A 13,053-nucleotide genomic window follows, 5' to 3' on the forward strand; every position below is an offset into this window, starting at 1 on the left:
CACAGTTCTCAAAATACATGAACATATATCTGATGGCTTGATGTTTTTAAACTATTTTAAAATTTAGAATAAAATAGAATTTTATTTTAGAAAATTTAAAATAAATGAGAATTTATCAAATATTCAAGCTAAGGATAAATCACAGAAGAAAAGCGTAGCATATTATATTGCATGAAATTAGAAACTTAAAAGTGAAAGCAAAATACTGGATTGAGAAAGTATTTGCATTAAATATCAGAGTTAATATTTATTTAGGGCTTCCCTGGTGGCGCAGTGGTTGAGAGTCCGCCTGCCGATTCAGGGGACACGGGTTCGTGGCCCGGTCCGGGAAGATCCCACATGCCGCGGAGCGGCTGGTCCCGTGAGCCATGGCCGCTGAGCCTGCGCATCCCACAACGGGAGAGGCCACAACAGTGAGAGGCCCGTGTACTGCAAAAAAAAAAAAAAAAAATTTATTTAAACACCACATAAACAAATAAGAGACACATTTAGATTCCAATATGTAAATGGGCAAAATACATGAAGAGACTTTTTTATGTTATCATGATGTTATTTTAGCTGGTGTTTATTAAATTGAATTATAGTTGACTTACAATATAGTAGTTCCAGGTGTACAACATAGTAATTTGATATTTTTATAGATGATACTCCATACAAAGTTATTATAAAATATTGATTATATTCCCTGTGCTGTATATTATACCCTTATAACTTATTTATTTTATACCTAGTGGTTTGTACCTTTTCATCCCCTTCATCTCTTACCCTTCTCCCCACCCCTGTCCCTTCTGGTAACCACTAGTTTGTTCTCTAATTCTGTGAGTCTCTTTCTGTTTTGTTATATTTATTTGTTTTATTTTTTAGATTCCACATATAAGTAAAAACATACAGTATTTGTGTCTCTATGACTTATGTCACATAGCATAATACCCTCCAGATTCATCCATGTTGTTGCACATGGCAGCGTTTCATTCCTTTTTATGGCTAAGTAATATTCCCTTGTGCCACAGTACTTCTCCTTTATCCATTCATCTGTTGATGGACACTTACGATGCTTCCATATCATGGCTCTTGTATGTAAATAACGTTGCTGTGAATATTGGGTGCACATATCTTTTCAAGTTAGTGTTTTCATTTTCTTTGGAGAAATACCCATGAATGGAATTGCTGGATCATATAGTAGTTCTATTTCCAATTTTTTAAGGAACCGCCATACTGGTTTCCATAGTGGCTGCACCAGTTTACATTTCCACCAACAGTGTACCAGGGTTCCCTTTTCTCCACATCCTTGCCAACATTTGTTATTTGTGGTCTTTTTGTTGATAGCCATTCTGACAGGTGTGAGGTGATGTCTCATTGTGGTTTTGATTTGCATTTCCCCAATGATTAGTGACGTCAAGCAGCTTTTCATGTGCCTGCTGGCCATCTATACGTCTTTTTGAAAAAATGCCTATTTAGGTCCTCTGCCCATTTTTTAATCGGGTTGTTTCTTTTTTTATATTGAGTTGTATGAATTGTTTATATATTTGGATATTCCCCCCTTATTGGACATATCATTTGCAAATATCTTCTCCCATTAAGTAGGTTGCCTTTTCATTTTGTTGATGGTTTCATTCACTGTGCAAAAGCTTTTTAGTTTGATTAGGTCCTGTTTGTTTAATTTTGCTTTTGTTTCCCTTGCCTGAGGAGACATATCCAAAAAAATATTGCTAAGACCAATGTCAAAGACCATACTGCCTTTGTTTTCTTCTAGGAGTTTTATGGCATCATGTCTTGCATTTAGGTCTTTAACCCATTTTGAGTTTTTGTATATGGTGTGAGAAGATGTTCTAATTTCATTATTTTACATGTAGCTGTCCAGTTTTCCCAGCACCACTTATTGAAGAGATTGTTTTTTCCCCATTGTATATTCTTGCCTCCTTTGTCATAGATTAATTGACCATAAGTGCGTGAGTTTATTTCTGGGCTCTCTCTTCTGTTCCATTGAACTGTTTGTCTGTTCTTGTGCAGTAACATACTGTTTTGATTACTGTAGCTTTATAGTGTAGTCTGAAGTCAAGGAGCATGATACCTCCAGCTTTATTCTCTTTTCTCAAGATTGCTTTGGCTATCCAGGGTCTTTTGTGGTTCCACACAAATTTTAGGGCTATTTGTTCTAGTTCTGTGAAAAATGTCATGGGTATTTTGATAGGCTTTGCATTAAATCTGTAGATTGCTTTGGGTAGTGTTGACATTTTAACAATATTATTCTTCCAGTCCATGAACACAAGATATCTTTCCATTTATTTGTATTGTCTCCAGTTTCCTTCATCAGTGTCTTCTAGTGTTCAGAGTACAGATCTTTCACCTGCTTGGTTAAATTTACTCACAGGTATTTTATCCTTTTTGGTTTGACTATAAATGGGATTGTCTTCTTAGTTTCTCTTTCTGATAGTTCATTATTAGTGTATGGAAATCCAACAGATTTATTTATATTACTCTTATTTCTTGCAACTTTACTGAACTCATTTATTAGTTCTAACAGTTTTTTGGTGAAGTCCTTAGGGTTTTCTAAATATAGGATCATTGTCATCTGCAAACAGTGACAGTTTTACTTCTTCCTTTCCAATTGGATGCCTTTTATTTCTCTCTCTCTCTCTTTTTATTTGATTGCTGTGGCTGGGATTTCCAATACGATGTTAAATAGAAGTGATGAGAGTGAACATCCTTGTCTTGTTCCTGATCTTAGAGGAAAAGCTTTCAGTTTTTCACCATTGAGTATGATGTTAGCTGTGGGTTTATCATAAATGCCTTTATTATGTTGAGATATGTTCCCTCCATACCAACTTTGTTGAGATTTTTTTATCATAGAAGGATGTGGAATTTTGTTAAACGCTTTTTCTGCATCTATGGAGGTGATCATGTGATTTTTATCCTTCATTTTGTTAATGAGGTGTATCATGTTGATTAATTTGTGGACATTAAACTATCCTTGCATCCCAGGAATAAATCCCACTTGATCATGGTGTATTATCTTTTTTATGTATTGTTGAATTCAGTTTGCTAATGTTTTGTTGAGTTTTGCATCTGTGTTTATCAAGGATATTGTCCTGTAATTTTCCTTTTTTGTAGCATCGTTGTCTGGTTTTGATATCCAGGTAATACTGGCCTCGTAAAACGGGTTTGGAAGTGTTCTCTCCTCTTCAATATTTTGGAATATTTGAGAAGGACAGGTATTAATTATTTAAATGTTTGGTAGAATCCCTCTGTCAAGCCATCTGGTCCTGGACTTCTGTTTATTGGGAGTCTTTTGATTACGGATTCAGTTTCAAAACTAGTTATTGGTCTGTTCAGATCTTTTATTCCTGACTCAGTCTTAGAAGATTGTATGTGCCTGGGAATTTATCCATTTCTTCTAAGTTGTCCAGTTTGTTGGCATATAACTGTTTGTAGTTGTCTCTTATGCTTGTTTGATATTGGTTGCAACTTCTCTTTCATTTCTAATTTTGTTTATTTGTGCCCTCTCTCTTTTTATCATGAGTCTGGATAAAGGTTTGTCAGGTTTTTTTTTTTTGTCTCTATTCCCTCTCTGATCTTTATTATTCCTTATTTCTGCTACTTTGGGCTTTGTTCTTCCTTTTCTAATTCCTTTAGATGGAAAGTTAGGTTGTTTATTTGAGATTTTTCTTGTTTCTTGAGGTAAGCCTGTATCACTATAAACTTCCCTCTTAGAACTACTTTTGCTTCATTCCACAGATTTTGGACAGTTGTGTTTTCACTTTCATTTATCTGTCAAGGTATCTTTTTATTTCCTTTTTGATTTCTTCATTGACCCATTGGTTTTTCAGTAGCAGGTTGTTTAGTCTTTTGTTGTTTTGTGTTTGTTCCATTTTTTTCCTGTAATTGATTTCTGGTTTCATACTGTTGTGGTTGAAAAAGATGCTTGATATAATTTTAATCTTCTTAAATTTATTGAAACTAGTTTTGTGTGATCCATCCTGGAGAAAGTTCCACGTACACTTGAAAAGAATGTATATACTGCAGGTTTTGGATGGAATGTTCTGTAGATGATCATCTGATCTAATGATCATTTAAGACCAGTGTTTCCCTTCTGATTTTTTGTCTGGATGATCAATCTATCCATTGAGGTAAGTGGGGAATTAAAGTCCCCCACTGTTATTGTATTATTGTCAGTTTCTCCCTTTATGTCTGTTAATATTTGCTTTATATATTTAAGTGTTCCTATGTTAGGTGCATATATGTCTCTAAATGTTATCTCTTATCATTATATAATGCCCTTTGTTATCTTTTGTTATAGAGTGTGTTTTTTTGTTTGTTTGTTTGTTTGTTTTGTGGTACATGGGCCTCTCACTGTTGTGGCCTCTCCCGTTGTGGAGCACAGGCTCCGCAGCCATGGCCATGGCTCACGGGCCCAGCCGCTCCGCGGCATGTGGGATCTTCCCGGACCGGGGCACGAACCCATGTCCCCTGCATCGGCAGGCGGACTCTCAACCACTGCACCACCAGGGAAGCCCTAGACTGTGTTTTAAAGTCTATTTTGTCTGATATGAGTATTGTTACCCCAGCTTTCATTTCCATTTGCATGGAATACCTTTTTTCATCCCTTCAGTTTCAGTCTATGGGTGTCTTTAGCTCTGAAGTGAGTCTCTTGTAGGCAGCATATAGATGGGTCTTGTTTTTTAATCTATTCAGCCACCCTGTGTCTTTTGATTGAAGCATTTAGTCCATTTATGTTTAAAGTGATCATTGATAGGTATGTACTTATTGCCACTTTATTTGTTTTCTGGTTGTTTTTGTAGTTCATTTGTTCTTTTCTTCCTCTTTTAGCCTCTTCCCTTATAGTTTGATGCTTTTCCTTAGTGTTATGCTTGAGTTCCCTTCTCTTTGCTTTTTGTGCATCTGTTATAAGTTTGATTTGTGGTTATCATGTAGTTCATATACATCAACCTATATCTACTTGTTTTAAACTGATAGTCATTGAAGTTCCAACACATTCTAAGAGCTCTACGTTTTTTTACTCCTCCCCCACCTCCCATGTTTTATATTTTGGTGTCATGTTTTGCATCTTTATGGAAAGGACAATTTTTATATCTAAAGACTAGAGGGAGTAAAATTGGATATATAACTAAAGTTCAGCCTTAGCAGTAATTAAAGATATGCAAATAAAAGCAACAGTAACACGTTTTGTTGATTGATTAGCAAAAAGAGAACAATTTACAGGATTGTTATAGTGTGCTGAAATTCACAGATTATGGATGCCCTTGTACATTTACAACTGATGTGGCAGTAGGTATCAAGATCCTAAAATGCATTAGGAGAGGAAAGAGTTCTTTCTCAAAGTAACATTCCATCTGATAACATGGGAAGGGAGTTGGTAAATCACCACTTTGCAACCCCTGTAATAAAGCTTGGATTGCTAAATCTTTAGCAGAAGTTGGGGGGGGGTGGGCGCGGGCAGTTGGTGAGGAACAGGATATTTCAGTGGTATTAAAATGTTTCTTCATGATTGTGGCAAAATATTAAAAATTGGTGAATTTGCGTAAGGGGTGTATGAGAGTTCTTGCAGATTTTCTCTAAGTTTCCACATTATTTCAAGATATTTTTAAGACGCCCCCTGTAACTAATAATCCATTTCAGGGAATATTATTTTTTAAAGCCTAAATATAAACTATATGAATGAGTATATTAATCATGAAATTATTTCTAATAGGGAAAAATTAGAGGCAAACTGGAAATGTTTAAATAAAGGTACATCCACCTATAGGGTGTACCATTTTACATGACACTCAGGAAGTCTGTGAGCACTATGGGAAGATGCTTATTTTCTTAAAGAAAGGAAATAGTAATGTACCCTATTGTTTACAAATAAAGGTATATTTATAAAAAAATAGTAGAAAGGAATATATAAACATGACAATAGTGGTGTTTTGGGGCAACCCACTAGTAGTGGGTAATTGTCCACTCCTCTTACATAAACTTGCTATAATACGATTATATTACTTTTATGCTTTTTTAAGAAAAGTGTTTTAACAAAGGAAGAGGGCGTAGATAACCTTGAAACTTGAGCACGTTCTCTGTGTGTGAGCCGAGCTGAAGTGCGCTGAAGAGGGACAGGCCCTGGAAGGATGGTAACAAGGAGAGTCTAATCTCCGGAAACTAGTGTTAGTGGATTTGACCATATTCGAGGACCAGAAGAACCCAGCTAGTCCTTTTGCAGTAGAAAAGTCTCAGTTGGCTGGCGTGTGCTAGGAACTGCTAATCAGGATAGTCAGCTTCGTGCAGTACACTGGTTACAGACAAAGGGTTTACGTAGAATCATCATTTTGATGCCCCTTCGATGGGTTGTTCGTTGCTACCTGGACATGTATGGAATCACTGGTTAATCACGGCTTGGGCTGTCAAAATGTCAGATTAACTGCCTTTAAATATGCTGCTGGTTTTGGTGTTCCAGTTTGCTTCCATAAACAAGTGTTGGATTTTATTTTTTCTGTTGACCCCAGAATAGACCCCAGTGGCTCTTTGAACCTCATTGGCCCCTTCTGACTCTGAAGTATTTGTGGGTCAGTAGAGACGAAGCCTGTTTCCTGGACGTCTTCAGGGGCCACCTCCCAGTGGCCAAGGGCACCGTCAAGGGCATGTCTCTGAGCTTCACCAGAGCCTGAGCGAGGCGTGAGATGCTACAGGATTTGTACTTTCTTATGATTTCCATTTTTAGATACTTAAAATTGTGGGGTTTTCCCTTGTACATTTTCAACAAATCACAAAATGAACTGCGAGTGTACAGAAGAATATCTTAATCCAGGTTAACATTCTGATTTTCAAGTATCTCTATCATTTTGTGAGGCATGATTGACAGACCCAATTATATTTATGCTCCATTTAGTTAATAAATTAAATTTTGTGTGTGTGTGTGGTACGCGGGCCTCTCACTGTTGTGGCCTCTCCCGTTGCGGAGCACAGGCTCCGGATGCGCAGGCTCAGCGGCCTTGGCTCACGGGCCCAGCCGCTCCGCGGCATGTGGGATCTTCCCGGACCGGGGCACGAACCCGTGTCCCCTGCATCGGCAGGTGGACTCTCAACCACTGCGTCACCAGGGAAGCCCATTTAGTTAATTTTTTAATCAGCTGAAGTACAAGGACTGCAAGGCAGTTGGAGATAGTGGAGAAAACCAGTTTAAGATCACGAGGCCTCAGCTCTAGTTCTCAACCTGCCGTGATTTACAAATCTCCTCATGCCCCAAACCCTCTGGAAATGTTTTATTCTCTGCAGACCGAGCCACGGGGATTAGATGGATTAGATATTTGCAGAGGTCTCCAGCTCCAACATTTTATGATGCTGTTATTCCAGGAGAAGGATACTTTATCGCCATTTCCTTGTGTACTTAGAGCAGGTTCACATACTGTAATAAGCAGTATCATGCCTGGGGAATCTTTAAAACGAGGGCGGTCATCGCTAGTTGATAAGGTGCAGGGGGAATAGAAAACATTTGGTTGCCTAAGCCTCCACTCAAATAGAGCAGAATACAGGTGGGAAAGTGCATCGGAACCGTATTCTGAATGGAATAATCCTAAAATAATTGTACCTAAAAAGTATTTTTAAAAGCTTTTACCCAATTTAGGGGGAAGAACTGGGAATCCTGTGATGTAGTTTATTTCTGAGATTAGCCGCTTAACATCGGTCGAGTGTGTAGACTGTGTCTCGCCTCTGGTTTGACTCTGAAACACCTGTGCCCCTCCAGGTCGGTTCGGTGGTGGCCGTGGGCTGGATTCGCTCGCGGAAGGCCGTGGACTGGCGCCTCTTCCGGAATATCTTTGTGGCCTGGTTCGTGACCGTGCCTGTAGCAGGGCTGTTCAGTGCTGCTGTCATGGCTGTGCTCGTGTACGGGATCCTTCCGTTCGTGTGACCGGTCCTCTTCCAGCCGGTAAACAAGGGATGGGCCGGGCTGCGTGTGGGCGCTGCGTGCTGTCTCCCGCCAGCGCCTCCACGACCCTCTGTGATGTTCCAAACCACACCGTCCACCTAGGTGTAGAGTCGTCCTCCAGAGCTAACTTGACTGCTGTACATAATCATGTGCACTAAACTGGTATCGTGGTGACATAACATGGTGCGGTTACTTATATATTAAATATATATGGTATACATAGAATAATAGGTAGTGCTATTTCAGACATACTCGAAATGGGAGTGGAGACACTTGCCTAGAATTCGATATTCAACAAATCTTTGTACATACTGATTTCAGTGGCAAAATTTTAAGAACCTTTGAAAAGGAAAGTGTAGATTGGAAAATGGTATTTTTTTCCCATTTAATATACTGTAACGTAAGTGAGATACAGGATGGATGATACCCATTTGGGAAGGTGTATGTGTGTCAGTGTGCTACTGAATACTGGAACAGGAGTTCACAAGTGCTTTCACTGAAGAATTTGTTCATATACTGTGTATTGATTATGTAATATATCGTAATTGCTTCTGTAAATACTTAAAACTGTAATTTTTTAATGGTGTGCTTCCCTTATCCTTTTTTGATCAGAGAAGTTTGGAAAGTACCAAAGAAGCAGGGGAATAGTTTGCCAGTATTATATTTTCATACTGTTTGTCTCCCCTTCTCACTAATCCTACCATTAGCCTGGGATGCGGCAGGACCACCATGCTCTGAGCTGCCCTGGAGCAGGGTGTATGGTGAGGCACCAGCCCCCCGCCTGTGTGCACGCCCCACTTCCGGTCCCCCTCCCCGCCACCACGCTGCCACTGCTGCCCCGTGCCAGATCTTGGCCCTTCGTTGTTGTCAGTGTAGAGAAGGTACAGCGGCGAGAACGCGTGATCGAGCACTACATATCAAGTCCAGTTTAAATTTCCGCCCCCTCCTCCCCTGCAGCCTGAAGGGTGGACCCCTAACCTCAGACACGGAGGCAAGTGCTCTGACATTCTGGAAGCTCAGGAGTGGGGAGGGCTGAGCTGTTAGACAGTACACTGGACTTGACTTCCTTGAGGCCTTCACTAAGTGGAGCAGCCCAACGTTCTGCTGGAGCCCCACTGGCGTCTTCTTTTTCGATAGCGGGAGGAAGTGTGACTAATGCTAGAGCCTGAAACTATGGAAATGCTGCTAAAACTTTTATATTGACAAACGTTTTCTCGGTACTTCATTGTGATTTTTCATTAATCAAACATATTACATTTATAATAAAAACATGCCCCTCAGAAGTTTTGCCTCTGAAGTCTTTTTCTAAATACCTATATAATGTTTCTTATTGAGTTTCCACAAAAATAAAAGCTATAATTTGTTTACTTCTATTTTTCAAATACCTTTTTTTCTCTTATTTTGCTACTAGTACATGTTTGTGCAGAAAATACACATGAAGGAGAAAAGGAAAGAATGGCCCACACAGCCCGGCATCCCGAAATTGCCGTGCGTTCACACACACTGAGCCTTTGGTGATGAGCCGTCTGCCGGGAGGGCTGGTCCCCCATGGGACCTCTGTTAAAGGGACCGTCACACTCTGCTCGGTCTCCCCGCTTCGCTCTTAAGTCAGTCAGACTCAGGGGAGTTGGGGCCACAGCTCACACGTCCAGAGCCGAGGACCCAGCAGGATGTACGTCCTATCTCCCTTCTTGCTCAAGCAGCTCAAAAACCCAGCTCCGTGAAGCATCAGGAGCTTCAGAAGGAAACTCGTCCAGTCTCTGCAGCAGGAGTCCATCTCCTTCTGGAGCCGGAAAGGTAAGAGGTGAGGAGAGCTGCCCAGGTGTAAACAGTTCTCCACAAAGAAACCTGCCCACCCTGATTTTTAAATGGCATTTTAAGCCTTTCATGTCCCTGCTTTTGTTAAAACCATGCATTCAAGAAGTTCTCTTTCCTCCTAAACTTTGTAAGAAAAATAACAGCACGACACAGTGTCAGTTTGCAAGCTGTGTCCTGGGAGAAAGGCTGCTGTCTCAGCCCCGCAGCCAGGGTGGCAGAGACCCTGGATGTGAAGTGGGACAAAGGTCACACCCACACTGGGCCCTCAGTGACTGCCTACAAGAGAATCATTTAAGATCTAGACACACACACTCAAAGTGAAAGGATGGAGAAAGATATTCCATACAAATGGAAACAAAGACTGTAACAGAAGACAAGGACATTACATAATGATCAAGGGATTAATCCAAGGTCAATCCAAGAAGATATAACCATTGTAAGTATGTATGCACCCAACATAGGCGCACCTAAATCCATAGTGCAAATATTAACAAACATAAAGGGAGGAACTGACACAATATTTGCAGGGGACTCGAACACCTAACTGACGTCAATGGAGAGATCATCCAGACGGAAAATCAGTCCAGAAACACTGGCCTTCAGGCCCGTCCATTGCTCTTTATAAAACATTCTATCCCAAAGCAGCAGAATACACACCATTTTCAAGCGCACGTGTAACAGTCTCCAGGATAGATCACATGCTAGGCCACAGATCAATTCACAGTAAATTTAAGAAAACTGAAATCGTATCAAGCATCTTTTCAGAACACAACACTGAGACCAGGCAATGACTAAGCTGTGTGCAGAGACAAGCCTTCCCCGCTGCCCCTCCCTGCCTGTTACGTGACTGGGATGAGGGCAGAGGAGGGATTCCTCCCGAGGGGAGGGGACGCCTGATAGTCTTTCCACGGAGTTAATCAGCCTCTTCCTCTAAAACTGCAAACAAACACTCCTCGGACAAGGGACCCTCCGGCATCCGTGGCACCTTACTGTGACTCTGTCCCCAGATACTGCGCTGTGCGGAGACGGCGGCGTGCAGCTCCGGAGCGCCCGGGGACACGGCCTCCCCTTGGGGCAGAGCCTGCACGCAGCACAGGCTGCAGAAGGAGCTCGAGCTCCGGGACAAGGTTCTTGTACTTCAGTCTCTGCTTTTCCAGATGAACTGACCTCCTGAGCAAATATGTAAACACATTTGTTCATTTTCTAGAAGATAATTTAAAGAATCAATCTCCCTGTCTCCTCAGCATAAGATGCACAGTAGAGATTTAAAACCATCTCATCCCTCAGAAAATGGGAGCGTGTAAAGATCTGTGGCATCAGCGAGCTTATTCAAGTACAGAGGGAGGCAGGAAAAGGGCGCCTCAGGGAGATTACACAGGCTCTTCGGGGCCTCACAGGAGGCTGTGTGCAGGCCGCCCCGTCCACTGCCTCCAGGTTCCTCGGGGGGCACCGGGGCGCACGTTCCTCACAGGGCAATGGGACCACACGGGCCGTGAGGGTCCCTGGGACAGTGGCAGGAGAGGGGCCGCTCCGGGCCTGGCCCACAGTAGGGCTCCGTAAACAGGGGCCTGTTCTTCCACTTTTCAAGGATGATTTCCCACAGGAGTGCTCAAAGGGCAGCACTGAATTAGGTGATGAAGAAAAGGAGCAGATCGGGCTACCCCGGTGGCGCAGTGGTTGAGAGTCTGCCTGCCGACGCAGGGGACACGGGTTCGTGCCCCGGTCCGGGAGGATCCCAGATGCCCTGGCGCGGCTGGGCCTGTGAGCCATGGCCACTGAGCCTGCGCGTCCGGAGCCTGTGCTCCGCAACCGGAGAGGCCACAACAGTGAGAGGCCCGCGTACCGCAAAAAAAAAAAAGAAAAGAAAAGAAAAGAGGGCTTCCCTGGTGGCGCAGTGGTTGAGAGTCCGCCTGCCGATGCAGGGGACACGGGTTCATGCCCCGGTCTGGGAGGATCCCACATGCCGCGGAGCGGCTGGGCCCGTGAGCCGTGGCCGCTGGGCCTGCGCGTCCGGAGCCTGTCCTCCGCAACGGGAGAGGCCACAACAGTGAGAGGCCCGCGTAACGCATAAAAAAAAAAAAAAAAAAAGAAAAGAAAAGAAAAGGAGTAGATTAACCGCGGTTAGCTGAGCAAGGCAAAACTAGAGGCTAAAGAACGCGGAGAATGGCTTCTCTGCAGGCTTAGGGACGCCGGTGGAACGTGGTTAAACCCTCACGAGGGGATGTAACTCTGTTCTTGGACTGTCACCTTCCTAAATACCTTTACAGCGCATCATCCTTTATTATTGAAAAGACAATGAAACGCCCCCGAAACGTATTAAGAAAAAAATCACCTACACTCCATCACCCCACCACCATTCCTTTTGAAACACTGGCCTTTGAAACTTGGAGCTGGCCAGCCACTGGGGAAACTGAGGCACGGGATGAGAAAATGTTCAGGCAGCCCAATGGTAACAGGACAGAGCAGCCCCAGGCCTGACTGGATCATCTCCTCCGGTTCAGCGGCTGTCAGACCGTGTCCACAAATGCGGTCTCTAGATAAAGGACGGTGCCATGGCCAAGAGAGGAAGGGTCAGAGAAGGAACACGATTAAGACCTTGGAAAGGAAGCCCAGGAAAAAGGGTGAGAGGGTTATTCTGACTGTTTTTATAGAGAAACACGAGGAATTAAATCTGATTTTAAGTAGGGAATTTCAGACTCAGTACGGGTGAGCAACTGCTCTCAATCTCCACTGCCTGGAACAAAATGAGACCATCAACAAAGCCAGAGCAGGATGGATTTGCTGCCTGTTCCCCAAGGCCTGAAATTCAGAGGTTAAACCAAACCCGAAGTGTAGATTCCAAACTATGAGTTGGGACGTGTTGGGGAAGGGAGGGAGGAGGTCAAAAGAAAGGAGACAGACTGACCTCCAGGACAGAAGGCAGGGACCCCACCTCCGGGCCAAACATCTTCCATGAACAGCGACAGCAGCGGCACCTAGTGGGGTCAGATGTAATTGCGGTCATGGCCCTCTTTCCAGAGCTTTTTAAATCGCAGCAGTGAAGTCACCTCATGGAATGTTCATTAGGTCATAATTCAAAGAGTTCCTAGAAATGTCAGGATTACCTGTGCTGCTTTGATGGCCACAGGTAACTATGAGTACCTGCCAAAGGAGGACCTCAATCCGGATGCAGAAACTCCAAACCAGGCCCACCTGCCTGACGGCTCACTTTCTTCATTCAGTAAACGACCACTGTATGCCCATCATGTGCCATGTGCTGACCTGGCCACAGGAGGCTAGGCGACAGGGGTAAGAGGACAGAAGGGTAAGGGGAC

At 42.9% G+C, this 13,053-nt stretch overlaps 1 protein-coding gene across 1 annotated transcript in view; it reads left to right on the forward strand.

Annotated features, from left to right (window-relative positions):
• The window catches only part of SLC20A2 (solute carrier family 20 member 2), a 47,222-nt gene extending 39,319 nt beyond the window's left edge, over positions 1-7,903 (forward strand). The window contains exon 10 of the mRNA XM_065900020.1: positions 7,739-7,903. Coding sequence (XP_065756092.1) covers positions 7,739-7,903 — 165 coding nt within the window. The remainder of the gene's footprint in view (positions 1-7,738) is intronic.
• The last annotated feature ends 5,150 nt before the right edge of the window (positions 7,904-13,053 follow it).

The sequence above is a fragment of the Phocoena phocoena genome, chromosome 21 (assembly GCF_963924675.1).
Source record: "Phocoena phocoena chromosome 21, mPhoPho1.1, whole genome shotgun sequence".
NCBI classification, from domain to species: Eukaryota; Metazoa; Chordata; class Mammalia; order Artiodactyla; family Phocoenidae; genus Phocoena; species Phocoena phocoena.